General features: G+C 46.7%; 2 protein-coding genes across 2 annotated transcripts; both read left to right on the plus strand.

Annotated features, from left to right (window-relative positions):
* Positions 1 to 2,080: 2,080 nt before the first annotated feature.
* On the plus strand, positions 2,081 to 3,037 carry LOC120380208 (olfactory receptor 14A16-like). Its single transcript, XM_039497721.1, has one exon. It carries the CDS (start codon positions 2,081 to 2,083, stop codon positions 3,035 to 3,037), a length of 957 nt encoding a protein of 318 aa, XP_039353655.1.
* A 9,235-nt stretch (positions 3,038 to 12,272) lies between these two features.
* LOC120380207 (olfactory receptor 14A16-like) lies at positions 12,273 to 13,232 on the plus strand. The gene has a single exon (XM_039497720.1). The coding sequence runs from the start codon at positions 12,273 to 12,275 to the stop codon at positions 13,230 to 13,232; it is 960 nt and encodes a 319-aa protein (XP_039353654.1).
* The last annotated feature ends 2,748 nt before the right edge of the window (positions 13,233 to 15,980 follow it).

Here is a 15,980-nt window from a genome sequence, read left to right on the forward strand (position 1 = left end):
TGACCTGTCCTTCATGGACTTGTCTAGTTCTTTTTCTAACCCAGTTATACTTTCAGCCCTCACAAAATCCCCTGGCAACGAGTTCAACAAGTTGATCGTGTGGTATGTGAAGAAATTCTTCCTTTTGTTTGTTTTAAACCTACTGCCTAGTTATTTCACTGGGCGATGCCTGGGGTCCTTCTGTTCTGTGAAGGGGTAAACACCACTTTCCTATTTCCTCTTTCCAGAACATGCATGATTTCATAGACATTTACCATATTCCCACTTAGTCAGCTCTTTCCTAAGCTAAACAACACCAGACTCTTTATATCTCCTCATATGGAAGCTGTTCCGTGCCCCTAATCATTTTTGTTGCTCTTCTCTATATCTTTTTGAATTTGAATGTATCTTTTGTTTTTAGATGAGGCAACAACAACTACACACAGTATTCAAGGTCTGGGTATAGTATGGATTTATATGCTGGCGTTGTATTTTCAGCTTTATTATCTATCCCTTTCCTAATGGTTCCTAACATCTTGTTCGCTTTTTTCACCGCTACTGAACATCGAGCAGATGTTTTCAGAGAACGAACCACAAGGACTCCAACATCTTTCTTGAGTAGTTGTAGCTAAATTAGACCTCATCATTTTTATGTTTAGTTGGGATTATGTTTTCCAATGTGCATTACTATGCATTTTTCAATACTGAATTCCATCTGCCATTTGGTTGCCCAGTCACCCAGTTTTGTGAGATCCCTTTGTAGCTCTTTGCAGTGTGCTTTGGACGTAACAATCCTGAGTAATTTTGTATTGTCTGCAAATTTTGCCACCTCACTGTTGGCTCCATTTATGAATATGTTGAACAGCACAGGTCTCAGGGAAGATCCTTGGGGAGCGCATCTCTTTACCTCTCTCCATTGTGAAAACTGAATATTTCTTCCTACCCTTTGTTCCCAATCTTTTAGCAAGTTACTAATTCATGAGAGGACCTTCCCTCTTATCCCATTACTTGTTGAAGAGCCGTTAGTGAGGGACTTTGTCGAAAGCTTCCTGAAAGTCCATGTACCCTACATCACCTGGATTACATTAAAGTAGCTACCCTGCAGTCATTTGGTCCAGAGGCTGATTTAGAGTGTTGGTTTATTTCCCACATTTAGTAGTTTTGCGATTTCATATTTCAGTTCCTTCAGAACTCTTGGGTGACTACAATCTGCACCTGGAGATGTATTACTGTTTAATTTATCAATTTGTTCCCAAACCTCCTCTACTGACACCTTGATCTGGGACAGTTCTCAGATTTGTGACCTAAAAAGAATGGCTCTTGTGTGGGTATCTCCCTCACATCCTCTGCAGCAAAGACTGATGCGAGGAATTCATTTTGCTTCTCTGCAACGGCCTTGTCTTCCCTGATTCCTCCTTTTGCACCTTAACCATCCGGCGACCGCACTCATTCTTTGGCAAACTTCCTGCTGCCGACATACTTAAGCAAAATTGCTTAGCTTTTCTGTCTTTTGTTAGTTGCTTTTCACATTCTTTTTTGGCTGGCCTAATTATACTTTTACACTTCTCTTGCCACAAATCAATGTGTAAATCAGTAGTTGGCCATTTACACAGTCTTGGGGTGGAATCATTGCAGACAAGCTGCCACGTAGGAGGCTGGGTGAGTCAATGTTAAACTTCTCTGAAAAGTGGGAATCACTATTTCAGCATTGCTATCAGCATTAGCCATGTTAGTATTTACATTTCATGCCCAAATTTAGAGCCTTCTGTTTCTCACAGTCGGGTACCATATTGGCTATTAATGTTGGATTTAATTGTACTTTGTTCCAGCCTTCATACCGCATTGGCCAGATCCATCGCCCTTAGCTTTAAAGGTGATAATCCAGTATTCACCAATGTGATAATGCATCTCACTAGTGCTCTGACTCACAGGGGTAAGGAGCACTCTCAACTTCTAGTCAGTGGAAGTGAGAAGAACTGTGCACTCTTGACATCACGAGATATTACGGAGAGAGAATTAGGTCATTTTCTCTGTCACTCTAATCTTGCCCATTGCCCTTCTCCTTCCATCCACAGGCAGGACACGGTGTATGGAGAGGGAAATGTCCAACCGAACCACTGTGACCGAGTTCCTTCTCCTGGGATTCTCTGACGTTCGGGAGCTGCAGATTTTGCACTTTGTGATGTTTCTGGTGATTTATCTGGCAGCCCTGGTGGGGAATCTTCTCATCATCATAGTTGTTTCCTTTGACCACCACCTTCACACCCCCATGTACTTCTTCCTGATGAATTTGTCCATTCTAGACATCGGCTCCATTTCAGTCCCAGTCCCCAAATCCATGGCCAACTCCCTCATGAACACCAGGTCAATATCTTATTCTGGATGCGTCACCCAGGTCTTTTTCTTTATGTTCTTTGCTGTAACCGAGTACTCCTTACTCACCATCATGGCATATGACCGATACATCGCCATCTGCCAACCACTCCACTATGAGAGAGTGATGAACAGGAGAGCTTGTGTCCAAATGGCAGCCAGTGCTTGGATGAGTGTTTTTGTCTACACTGCACTGCACACCGGGAACACCTTTTCACTATCCTTCTGTGGAGGCAACATGGTGGATCAGTTTTTCTGTGAAATCCCCCAGCTCCTCAAGCTCGCCTGCTCTGACTCATACCTTCATGAAACTGGGGTTATTGTCTTTAGTGTGTGCTTAGGCTTAGGCTGCTTTGTTTTTATAGTTGTGTCGTATGTTCAGATCTTCACCACAGTGCTGAGAATCCCCTCTGTGCTGGGCCGGCAAAAAGCGTTCTCCACTTGCCTCCCTCACCTTGTTGTGGTCTCCTTTTTCCTTTGTACTGCTATCTTTGCCTACCTGAATCCCTCCTCCAGCTCAACATCAGGTCTGAATATCATGGTGGCTGTTCTCTATTCTGTGATGCCTCCAGTGATGAATCCGATCATCTACAGCATGAGGAACAAGGAGATCAAAGCTGCACTGAAGAAACTGATAGAGGGGAGGTTATTCACCAAAAACAAAATGTCCATCTTTCATCTTTGATCATGATTTCTTTTGGTGTTTCTTTTCAAATATAATCAAATGAAGGCATTATTGTCTCCTTGAGAACATGATTGGAAATCTGCTTATGCAGAAAGTGGCATTACACCGTTAAAAATGCAGAGTCAAGACAATGGATTAACTGTACATATACAGCTGTATAAATAAGATCATTATCTATCTATCTATCTATCTATCTATCTATCTATCTATCTATCTATCCCTGTCCACCTCCCTATCTATCTATCTATCTATCTATCTATCTATCTATCTATCTATCTATCTATCTATCTATCTATCTATCTATCTATCTATCTATCTATCCTGTATTGCCACCCACCATCACACCATCTCAGCACCTTCCACCTAAAATGAATAGCCATGATCAAGTTCCCAATGGACTTGATGAGGTCTCTGACCCTTTTTGCTTTTGAGGGTATAAATGCTGCATTGGATACTGTCACGGAGTGTAGGGGAGTCAGGCCCTGCACCCCCGGGCTCCCTGCCGATTCACCAGGACTCTCAGCCAGCCAGTAAAGCAGAAGGTTTATTTAGACGACAGGAATACAGTCCAACACAGGTCTTGCAGGCACAGATAACAGGATCCCCCCCTGTTAGGTCCATTTTGGGGCCCCACAGCCCCCCTCGGGGATCAGAGCCCTCTCTCTCTGCTTCCCCTCTTTTCCCCAGCCAACTCCAGTCTGCCCAACCCCCTCCGGCCCCTCCTCTCTCCTCCGCTTCTTTCCCGGGCCAGGAGGTCACCTGACCCCTTTGTCTCCAACACCTTTAGCCAGCACCTTTGCAGGGAAGGTGCTCGGGCCATCAGTTGCTAGGAGACAGAGTGTCAGGCATTTGCTGCATGGACTTTTGCTGCTAGATACTTAGGATCTGTACCCAGCCCCCAGTAAGACCAGTCCCACTTCGTCACAGATACCATGACTTTTGGTGAATTGTTTGCTTGTGTGACAGTGGGGTATGATGGTGTCATGTTGTGAACTTTGTTGTAGTATATGTGGAAATATTGTCAGGGTGACAGGACAAGTCTGACCTGGCTCAATGGCAGCCTATTGTGCTGCATTCCAGTCAGCTGCCCTGCCTGGGAGAGGTCTTTGACACCTCACTGAAGGACTATCATTGAGAGCCCGCATCAAGGCTAGTCTGCAGCCATAGATCTCCGCTACTTGCCAGCCCCAAGAGAAATTGATGTTTCTATACAGGGGGCCCACAGGCATGGAAGTCAGAGATGGAACTTCACAGTTTGAACCCATAGCCAAGAGACTGGGGCCTACTTAACAGTGCGATGCCCCTGTTGAGGTCGCATGCGGCCATCCGTGGCCACGTGTAGTAAAGACTTTCAGGAGCAAGATGGCAGCGGGACTCTGCCCAGCTTGAAACACAGATGAACCCTGGACTCACAGATCAGTCCGGGGGAGGGGGTGTCTCAGAACTGTCTTGTTTTACAAATCTGTGTCGGTCGAGGGCTTATGGCATAAAGTTTCCCTTTGCTACCCCCGTGTTCCTTGCCTTCCTGCCCTGTTCTTCTTAAAGGGGTTCAGCTAGAAGCCAAAAGGGACCACAGGCTCGGTGAAGCTCTGGTGCAGTGTGTGAGTGACTGGGGGCCTGGGAGAACTCAGACACTGGTTTTGAGCTCTAAGGCAGCTGGACAATGGCCTCCCACAGCCAATGGAAGGGGATCAGAGTGTTCCCTAGAGCCCTGGAGCAAGAAACACTGATGAGACTCTACCCAGATGCAGTTGCCTTGGAAGTACGTGGCTCCCACTGCCTGGGCCCCCTTGCAAGAGACAGGTGACTGGACAGCTGGATAAAGGGCCACGTTCCAGCACCTGGCTTAGCTGCCTTTTGTGTTGTTTTATTGATCAGTTGGTCAATTTGGTTTAGTTCTTTTATTCTTTTGGGGGAGGGGAGGGAAATGATTGTTACATGAGGGTGTCAATATTTGGTCTTGTGGTTGGGTAGCCAATGTGTGAACTCTTTGATGTTTGTTCTTTCTCTGAGCGAGATGAAGGTTTGCTTTCCACGGTGACCAAGGCGTGGGAAGGAGCCTCTGGTGGGAAGGAGCCTCTGCAGCTTTCTGGATGGCCGAGTTCCTGTCGAAAGGATTATTTGGATGGTGCTGGGATTGTATTGTATTAGTAATGACGTGTTATGGGCCTTGCGCCTTGGATAAGTGCCTTTGATTATGTATTCCTTCAGATGGAATAAATGGGCTGACGGTGTTAACATAACCCAGTCACCATCAAACACTAAACTGTGTTAAACAAGTTCCGGATCTTGGTGTCCAGAGACCTCAGCCTGATTCTCACCATGGCAAACACACCATTAAAAATCCAGTTAACCTTTTATTAACTATCCAGACAGGAAAGGAAACCACTCACAGTATTTGAAATGTAAAGTACTAAGTCAGGCTTTCATTTTAGCGACACCCCTTGTTCCCTTTCCCTTTAGCTGGAGGCAGTTTTTAGAAGGAAAGCCCCCAGCTGTCTGGCAGTCTCTTAGAGGTATCACAGATGGTAAGTACCGTCCTCTTGGGGAGAAGAGAAGAAATTAGTTGAGTTGTGCTGGAGCTGTCATTGTTGCTGTTGTTTTTACTGTCCACCTTGTTTGTCAGTCTCTTCAGTGGTAACAAAGATGGAAATAACTGTGATCCCAGGTGGTGGTTGGGATTCAGCTGGAGCCGGTAGGGGTGGCAATGTCATCTGGGCCCTTCTCTGCTGCCCAGGTGCAGGATGACAAAGGCCTGGGGTCCCAGGAGATGGTAAGAGTGGCAGCCATGATGGTGAAGCTCAGTCCGGAAGCCTCCATCTGTTCTTCTTTGTGTTCTTTCTGTACTTTTCTCGCAACATGTCTTTCAGGACCCAGAAAGGGAGTGATGGGTGGAATAGTGTGAGGTAGTGGGGATTTTCCCTTGTTATGTTGTATGTGAGTCTGACTGTTTTGCATGAATGCTGCGTGTGCCTCAGTTTCCCTGTGTATTGCACCAATGTCTAGGTGGTGGGAAAAGGGTGTGTGGCTTTTGTGGGGGCTGCTCCAGCGGCCTGCAGGGATGCTATGGCTGCCCCCTTTGTAACCTGAGACCCAGGACGGAGCTGTGACCAGGTGACTCTTGGATCAGGAAGTGAGACAAAACCTGGAAGAGGAGCAATGGGCAGGGCAGGTGCCAGGCAGCTGGAAGCGAGTCAGTGTCAGCTGGCTTGGGGTGCAGGGGGAGGGCCAGAGCCCTGGCTCTGTGCTCCTCCCCACCCCCAAGATGAACTTGGCTGAAAGTCACTGATTTCTGTGGTAAGAAGTTTTGTCCTACGCTGTATCCCTGTCGACTGATAAATCTTCTGTTTTGCCGGCAGGCTCAGAGTCACGTCTGACTGCGGAGTTGGGGTTCAGGGCCCTCTGGCTTCCCCAGGAGCCCTGCCCGGGCAGATTCACTGTGGGAAGTGCATGGTATGGAAGGGGATGCTAAATGCTTCAAGGTCAGACCCAGGAAGTTCAAAGCTGGGTAAGCTTATTGCCCTGGAGGCAGGCTGCTCAGAGAGAGGAGACTCCCCCAGAGTCCTGACTGGCTGCATAGGAAGTCCTTTCAGAGCATCGCCCTGATGACTCTGTGACAAACAGTCCATCTCCTCATTATTTTCTCCTCCAGTTAGGCTTAATATCTGACATACAAATTTTGGCTCATTAAGGTTTCTTTTCAAAGAGAACTGGAGTTCATTCTTCTATACAATGTTTTTCTATTTCTATATTCAGAGGTAAAACTTCAATTCTCTTTGGCTGTCACTTCTCCAAATCCTGACAGAAAAGTGTTTGTAAGCAGAGATGCCCAATCTTTGTTACGATGTACAAGTTAAGGTGGCTTTTTATTGACATTAGAAAATAAAGTGAAAATTTGATCAGACATTTTCCAGAGTTTTGGGAAGATAAAAATAAAAAATGGAAAATTGAATACATTTACTTGTTGGGTTTCGCTTCCCCTCCTTCTTTTTGCCTTAGAAAAATGGCAGAATTTAAAAAATAGAGAAAATGGTGACAGAAGTATTAAAAAAACCAAAAACAAACAAACAAAAAAAACTGCTGAAAACACAAACCTAATTATTTTAGTTAAAAATGTGATTGATGCTAAATTTTTTTAATCAACAGAATTAGTTTGAAAACTTTTGAAATGAAAATGTTTTTGAAACTGTTTTGTAGATTGGTGAACTATTTTGTTCTTCCCAATCAGCTTTAGATTTCTAAGAAGTTAAATTTGTTAGCACCTGTTAGTAAATATTAAAACCTTTACTTCTTTCTTCCTGTCTATTTGATTTATTTATATATTAACTATTCTTTAGAATCTTTACCTTCAGCAAAGAGTATGTGTGACAAATCAGATACACTCAGACTGTGTAGAACATCACAACATATGCTTCTGGGAGAATATTCTTGGCAACGAGGTTTCCTTTGTCCGACAATCTATATAATAATACTGGTATGGGAACTTAGTTTGGGGCAATGAAAACTGCGCGTCCCTTCCAGATGCAGGAGAGACACAGATCCAGCTCTTAGTCTGTCAACAAAGGGCGTCACTGTATTCTCTTATTTTCTGTATTCTCCATAGTGCTGTATTAGTCTCTAATTGATAATCTTAGATTAAGTGCTTTAGAAACTCCAGTATAGGTGGGTCTATTCTATTCTATTCCACTAGTACAGGTGTTTCTATTCTATTCATAGCAGGGACAGGGGGATCTATTCTATTCTATTTTGGGCCTAGTCTGGTCTAGTACATGAGGGTCTAGTTTATATACATGTACCACTAGACTAATATATTATGGACATTATAAAACAATATTTTTAAAATATTTTTATTGTATTTAGTTTATTAACAATACAAAAAACTTTTTTGCTCTCACAAAAAAAATTAATAATAATATTTTTAGTGAGAGCAATGTGATTGAATATCCTTCATTATTTCTGAAAATCTTGGTTTAAGACTTTGTGATACAGCAATTTGAAGGTCTGGATTAGGGTTAGGGTGCGGGAGGGTGCTCAGGGTGGTGTGGGGGTCTGGGTGGGAGTTAGGGTGCAGGAGGGTGCTCAGGGTGGGATGCGGGGTCTGGGAGGGAGTTAGGGTGCAGGAGGGCACTCAGGGTGGGTGTGGGGGGTCTGGGAGGGAGTTAGGGTGGGGGAGGGCACTCAGGGTGGGGGTGTGGGGTCTGGGAGGGAGTTAGGATGTGGGAGGGGGCTCAGGGTGGGGTTACGGGATCTGGGAGGGATTTAGGGTGCGGGAGGGCACTCAGGGTGGGATTACGGGATCTGGGAGGGATTTAGGGTGCGGGAGGGCACTCAGGGTGGGATTACGGGATCTGGGGGGTTTTTTGGGTGGGGGAGGGCACTCAGGGCAGGGTTACGGGGTCTGGGAGGGAGTTAGGGTGCGGGAGGGCACTCAGGGTGCGGGGTCGGGGCGGGGGTGAGGATGCGGGAGGGCGCGCCGGGTGGGTTACGGGGTCTGTGAGGGAGTTAGGGTGCGGGAGGGCGCTCAGGGCGGGGTTACGGGGTCTGGGAGGGAGTTAGGGTGCGGGAGGGCGCTCAGGGTGGGTTACGGGGTCTGTGAGGGAGTTAGGGTGCAGGGGGGTGCTCAGGGTGGAGGACGGGGTCTGGGAGGGAGTTAGGGTGCGGGAGGGCGCTCAGGGTGGGTTACGGGGTCTGGGAGGGAGTTAGGGTGCAGGGGGGCTCTCAGGGTGGGTTACCGGGTCCGGGAGGGAGTTAGGGTGCAGGGGGGCTCTCAGGCTGGGTTACCGGGTCTGGGAGGGAGTTAGGGTGCAGGGGGGCTCTCAGGGTGGGTTACCGGGTCTGGGAGGGAGTTAGGGTGCAGGGGGGGCTCTCAGGGTGGGTGTGCAGGAGGAGGCTTAGGGCTGGGGGAGGCAGGAGGTACAGAGCACTTACCTGGTGCAGCTCCTGTGTGGTGCAGGGGGTGTGCAGGTGGCTCTGCGCAACGCGGCAGCGCCCTCATGGCTGCAATTCTGGGAGCTGCTCCTCCGCCCCCGGGGCAGGGGCACCCAGAACGCAGGGCGATTGCGGGCCGGAGGACTCAGGAGGAGATGGGGCAGCCGCGCCGCCAGCGGCCGGAGAGAAGCGCCACTTTCCCCTTCAAAGCGCCGCTTCTCTCCGGCTGCACCTGCTCCTCCAGTGACCGGAGGACTCAGGGTCACGGTCCGAAAGGGGCTTTAGATCTGCAGGTCAGGGCCCCGGGGCCTCCTTAGCCCAGGGCCCTGCAGCCCCTAAAGCCCCTGTGTTCTGGGTGGCCCTGCCTGTGTGTGTGGGGGGGGGGCAGCTTCCCCATTCACTCGTTCCCTCCCTCCTCCAGCCGCCCTTCCCCCCCCGGTGGTGCTCCTCCTGCCGCGCCCCCCAATGGATCCTCTTGCGCACCCCCTGGGGTGCACGCACCCCACTTTGGAGACCACTGGTCTATTCAGCTAGTGCAGGTGGGTCTACTCTATCCTGTTCTAAAGAGGTACAGGTGGAGCTATTCCAAAGTTTTCCAAAGGGATTAAAAAAACATTTCGCAGGAAATTTCAAACAAATCTTTCACCAAGATCTATGAAAACTCATTAAGAGCGCAAAGAGAACTGAATCCTGGATCATCTCTAAATAAATCGTTCATTCTGAATTATTCAGCCAGCCTCAGTTATAATCCTCCAGATTTTGGTAAAGTGAGGCACAGAGAGCTGAGCTGATATGGATGCATAGCTGGGTTTAGATCACAGGAGTTCCTGGCATCTCTCTAGATGGCTGGCTCTACTTGTTATCATTTCAGGCTGGGATTCTCAAGGGAGTCTCAAGGGAGCCCAAGATGTATGTACCTTAATCCTGTAGTGCCTTTGCAAACCCCAGCCCTCATTTTCTGAAATTCAAGACAAGCCCAGGCCGTGGAAGTTAAGATGGGATTAGCAACGAGTTTAGGAACCTACAGAAGGAGAGAGGAGCCTGTTGGGATTTACAATAGTATCTAAGCAGTTTAGGCGCCTAACTCCCGCTGAATGACCATGGGATTTAGCCACCTAGCTCACTTAGGAGCATTGATAATTCCCAGTAGGTGCCTGTCTCCCTCTGTAATCCTAGCCCATAGATAACGCAGAAGCTGGGCTGGAATCAGGGAACCCTGGGGGAGATCACAGGCTCTGTGCTATGTGGGGGTCAGACTAGGGGACCAGAATGTCCCTTTTTACCTTTATCACTTAGACATCTATGCACTGGCCTCTGGGCCTCTGCTGCTGAGCTGTGCAGGCTCCAGGGAGTGAGTCCCACTAGCCCTTAGGAAATAGATCAGATAAATCACCTTCCCGCAGCATCAGTCCTTTAATGCCAAAGCAGCTCAAAGCCAACTCCACACAGGCCATCTGCAGAGACCAACAGGTGTGAGCCCAGTTTTGTCAGTTCACTCTCAGATTGAGGGGTGTAGGATTCTCAGATACCTGTGCCGTCAGCTTGTAGATTCTGGTATGCCGATGGATACTGAACAGAGAATCCTGGTGCTGGATGACTGCATGCGTCATATGTAGGGAAAAAATCCACAAAGACCAGTACAGTAAGTTTGTTATTTCAATTAAGTATATTGGGGGATCAACATACGGGGGAAATTAAGGTGATAAATACGAATTACAATACAAACTCATTAAGACTTTTCTCAGTTTAATCAATACCTACTGCTGATTGGTATTTTCCCACCCTTCAGGAAAATTTTGACTTTTCATTGAAAACCCAAAATCTTTTCCCCTCCATTTTTTGGCAAATGAAATCTTTCTGTTCAAAACTGGATTTTTTTAAATCGCGAAACCCAAACTCTTTGGGTTTTGAGTTTTCGTTTCTTTACAAACCAAACCAAAATGTTTGAGAGAAGCAGACAGATTCTGAGATTCATTGTTGTTTAGCAGGAAAACCAATCTCCATTTAAAAGAACGCAGCTGAAAATTCCCAACCTGCCATACACTTTAAATAAATTGGGGAATATTATTATTGCCTGGTTAGACCTTAATTCCAAACCCATTTATCCTGTTGCAGCTGGGCAATGTCTCTTTCAACGAGATAGTTGCGCAGAAGTAATGACTGAATAACCAGTAAAGTTGACAGCACACACAGTGTTTTGTACAGATTAGCTCCTTTTAACCCTGGTTTAGAGTAGAACCGAGCAGCCAACACCTGTCTATCCTGACCCCATTCAAGGGCCTACGGGAGCTCATTGGGAGTGGATCCCAGAACTACTTGTCTAGATGCTCACTGGTGCTGGCTGAGTATAAATGGAGTAAATTGCACATAACAAGACATGTGGCCATGTTTTCAAGGGGATTTAGGCACCTAGTGTGATTTTCAGAAGCACTGAGGAGCCTGGGGTTGGGTGCCTAAATGGTTTTGCAAACCCCACTGGGTTTCTCAATACCTTTAAAACTGCTGCACAGCCCCTTTGCAAAAGACCTTAGTCCTAGTAGACAAGGCAGAGAAAGGGAGGGCGGGGAAACAGAGGCAGAAAGAGGGGAAATGACTGGACCAAGGTCACACAGCAGGTCGCTGACAAAGACAAATGTAGAGCCCAAGTGTCCCGGCAACAACTGCACCGCACAGTGCAGAGTAATCGAAACAACATGGCGGTAATGGAGGGCTGCTGCTAGTCCCTTGTTACACGCTGGCAGAAGGGCAGCTGGGAGTTGGTGCCAGAATTCAATTTGGAAGGAGGTTGCAGGCCGTCCAGACCCAGAGCTTGGGGTAGAAAAGTTACAGATGAGTTGCCACTTACGATGCAGGGTGAGTCTATGTGATACTGCCCGGCAAAGTGGGAATCAGGCTGTGCTGGCATTTTAGTAGACCAGTTTCGTCGCCAAGCTGTGAGCTTGGAGAGGGACGTTCTTCGCAAGAGTTGTTGGGTTTGGATTGTGCTTTGTTCCATCTTTCGTACTGCATTTTAACAAGCCACACCCTGGGCCAAATCCTCAGATGGCATAAAGTGGGGAAGCTCCATTGAGTTTAAAGGAGCTGACCCAATTCACACTAGTGTGCTAACAGGACTGATGGATCATCGAAGGCGAGGAGCATTAACAGCACCTGGTCATTGCAAGTGACGAGTGCTGGGCACCTTTGATATTCATACGAAGAGATATAAGGAGAAGGGGAATCATAGTAATTCCCTCTGTTGCTTTTATCCTGACCATTGTCCTTCTTATTCCCCCTACAGCCATCACATGATGTTCAGAAGAAGGAAATGTCCAACCAAACGACAATGACCGAGTTCCTTCTCTTGGGTTTCTCTGACATTCGGAAGCTGCAGCTTTTGCACTTTGTAGTGTTTCTGGTGATTTACCTGGCAGCCCTGGTGGGAAACCTTCTCATCATCACAGTCATAGCCCTCGATCTCCACCTTCACACCCCCATGTTCTTCTTCCTGATGAATCTGTCCATCCTAGACCTCGGCTCCATCTCTGTCACCATCCCCAAATCCCTGGCCAACTCCCTCATGAACACCAGGGTGATTTCTTATCCTGGATGTGTCGCCCAAGTCTTTCTCGTCTTCTTCTTTGCTTCAGCAGATTTTGCCATACTGACCATCATGGCATATGACCGATACGTGGCGATCTGCCAACCACTGCACTATGAAAGAGTGATGAACAGGAGAGCTTGTGTCGAAATGGCAGCCAGTGCCTGGATCTGTGGTCTTCTCTACTCTGCCCTGCACACTGGGAATACGTTTGCAATAATCTTCTGTGGAGGTAACATGGTGAATCAGTTCTTCTGTGAAATCCCCCAGCTACTCAAGCTCGCCTGCTCTGACACATACCTCAGTGAAGTTGGGGTTATTGTCTTTAGCGTGTGCTTAGTCTTCAGCTGCTTTGTTTTCATAATTGTGTCGTATGTTCAGATCTTCAAAACAGTGCTAAGAATCCCCTCTGAGCAGGGCCGGCAAAAAGCCTTCTCCACCTGCCTCCCTCACCTCATTGTGGTCTCCTTGTTCCTTTGTACTGCTACCTTTGCCTACCTGAAACCTTCCTCCAGCTCAACCTCAGGTCTGAATCTCATGGTGGGTGTTCTCTATTCTGTGTTGCCACCAATAATGAATCCGATCATCTACAGCATGAGAAACAAGGAGATCAAAGGTGCACTGAGTAAATGGATAGGTTGGAGATTACCCACTAAGAATAAAATGTCCATATTTCTCCTTCAGTAGCAATTTCATTCTGAGTTTCCTTATGAATATAATCAGCTGATGATATTATTGCCTCCATGAGAAAATACTGTGCAAACTGTTTATGCAGAATTGGGTATTTACACGTGTAAAAGTCCAGACAAACATGACTCAAGATAAAAGATTAACTATAGGTTTACATCAATCTAAATAAGAGTGGAATCTATCTATCATATCTGGCTATCCATCACCATGCTGCCGTGCCCATAAAATGAGTAGCCATAGCGTAGTCCGTTCTGAGGTCTCTGGCTTTTCTTATTTTGGGGGATTGCGGTATCAGTGTATTTGTTATTTGTGCTTTTGTTCATTTGTTTGCTAGATTTTTAGATTATTTTTGTTTAGCTGGTTGGTTGGGGATTTGGTTTGTTTCTTTGTTCCAGGAGGTCTTGGAGGTGCAAAGGGGAGATGGTGAGCGTTTGGTTAGACAAAATTTTGCACTCTCTTGGGGGGCCCATATGTCATCTCTCTGATGGGGTTTTCTGAGCGAGCTGAAGGTTTGCTCCCTGCAATGATAAAAGGGGGCAAAAGAGGTTTCTGCATGGCTTAGTTCCCACTGAAATGATTGTGTGTGTACTGGGGTATTATTATATTACTGATGGAAAGTTAGGGACATAAGAAACTCAGCTGGGCCTCTTTTTATTATTTTAACCTAAATGAATATGTAAAAACTGTGTCATTCTTGCTATGGTGGAAAGGCTGAATTGGAGAGAATTTTTTTTCCAGAGTTTTCTAAGGAAAACCTGATTCAGATAACGAAGCCAAATTGGGATTCCATGGAAATCACGGTGGTTTAGAACCTCACTTCGAGGACATCAAGATCTCGCCAATAGCCACTACACACAAGGATCTAGATTTGGCTGACAGCACTCTGGAGAAAGTGAGTGGGACAGCGAGGTAAGGGTCAGATTTCCCAGCTAGACCAGCCCCAATGCAGAGATGACCCATTGACATCACCAGTTTAATTCTGAGGAGGTTCTGGCCCAAAGTCTCTGGGCTGCACTGAGTAGGGACATGGACACCGGTGTAATTTTCTTGTTTGGGGTGATATTGTTCTAACCTTTGTGATGGGGCAAGGCCAGATGGCCATAGTAAAGAAGTGAGGAACAGGTATGTTAGTTCCAGGCTAAACAAATCCCTGGTACCATGGTAACCAAATGGCAGTTGCTCCAGGTTAATCAAGACACCTGGGGCCAATTAAGATCCTTCTAGAAAGCAGTGGAGATAACTAGGTTGATTGGGACACCTGAAGCCAATCAAGGGCTGGCTGGAACTAGTTAAAAGCCTCCCAGTTAGTCAGAGAGGTGTGTGTCAGGAGCTGTAGGAGGAAGCTGTGCTGTTGGAGGAAACAAGCAGTGCAAATCCGTATCAGGTGCAAGGAAGGAGGCCCTGAGGTAATGGTGAAGGAGATAGTGAGTGGGGGCTGCTGTGGGGAAGTGGCCCAGGGAATTGTACACATCCTATTTCCAAAAAGTCAGCTACCAGAGCTGCTACTATTAGGGTCCCTGGGCTGGAGACCGGAGTAGAGGGCTGGTCTGGGCTCCCCGCCTCACCTCCCTGATTAATCACTGAGACTGGGAGACAACAGAGACGTGCGAGGGAGGGTTGCTTCTCCTCACCTCCCTTGCTGGCTTATGATGAAAATGCCTCAGCAGGCTGTGACCCTTGACTCTAGAGAGAGAAGGGCTACGTGGAGGGTCACAGTGAGCCCCTGAGGCTAGCAAAATCTGCCAGGAAGTTCAGGGCCCACTGAGACAAGGTCGGAGCTTTGTCACACCTTGATGTAAGTAGAAAAGTGCCATCACATGCACTGATCGTGTGTTCCATACGCCATCCCATGGCAATCTACTCACCTCCAAGCTGAGACAAGGTCTGAGAAATTGGCCTGTTGTTAGCACTGGAATACCATCTTTGTGCACGGCCGTGTACACGACATGTATGACAGACAAAAGCAGAGTATGTGATTAGATAGACGGACAGGACCATTCCTTGTCCTAACGCCCAACCTAATTGATTCATAATGACAGATTTCTATTTGATCGTGAATTATGTCAGCTAGCTAGATAATGAGTAATCTGTGGAGACGATTGTGCAGATTATTATGCTTCTTTTCCTGTTAGTGATTGTCTATGTCCAGATCATAATTTTCTTATAAGTACTCCTTATTAAACATTATTTATGACTACATCTGACTCCATTGCTCATTTACAAACAGTTCATCTTTAAGTATGCGGGGTTTGAACTTTGAGCTGTTTGACTGGATACATTTTTCACATGCTCTGGTTTGCTTCTCTGAACAAATGACAGTGTCACTCTCGGTATCCTTGAAAATCAGGGGGCCAATCGTCAGCTGGTTTAAAGTGTCAGAGCTCCAATAGATCTCAGAGAATTTACACCAGCTGAGGATCTGCTCCTAACACTCATGATTATGAATACAAGACTCATTTCCTTTGAGTATTCTGTACAGAGGCTCTGATTCCACAGCTGCTTCAGCACATTCTTAAATTTAATCATATCAGTGGCAACACTGAAGATTTAAATTTAAACTCATGATTAAGTTCCTGTTGGAAATGGGTTAGGAATATGGATAGGGTTTAAGGCTAACACCAAACTGGTGTCAGACCCTGATACTGTCTCCATTTCTTTCCTTTCCCAGTCAAATAAAGCTCTAAAAGTGGTGCATGGGAATTACTCTCCCCTTCTGGGGTCCGGATTATTAACATTGAATAAAAG

Source organism: Mauremys reevesii, linkage group 13 (assembly GCF_016161935.1).
Source record: "Mauremys reevesii isolate NIE-2019 linkage group 13, ASM1616193v1, whole genome shotgun sequence".
Classification (NCBI taxonomy): Eukaryota; Metazoa; Chordata; order Testudines; family Geoemydidae; genus Mauremys; species Mauremys reevesii.

Excerpts from the sequence above, each read along its gene's own strand:
- LOC120380208 (XM_039497721.1), top strand. The coding sequence starts at position 2,081 with ATGTCCAACCGAACCACTGTGACCGAGTTCCTTCTCCTGGGATTCTCT.
- LOC120380207 (XM_039497720.1), top strand. The coding sequence starts at position 12,273 with ATGTCCAACCAAACGACAATGACCGAGTTCCTTCTCTTGGGTTTCTCT.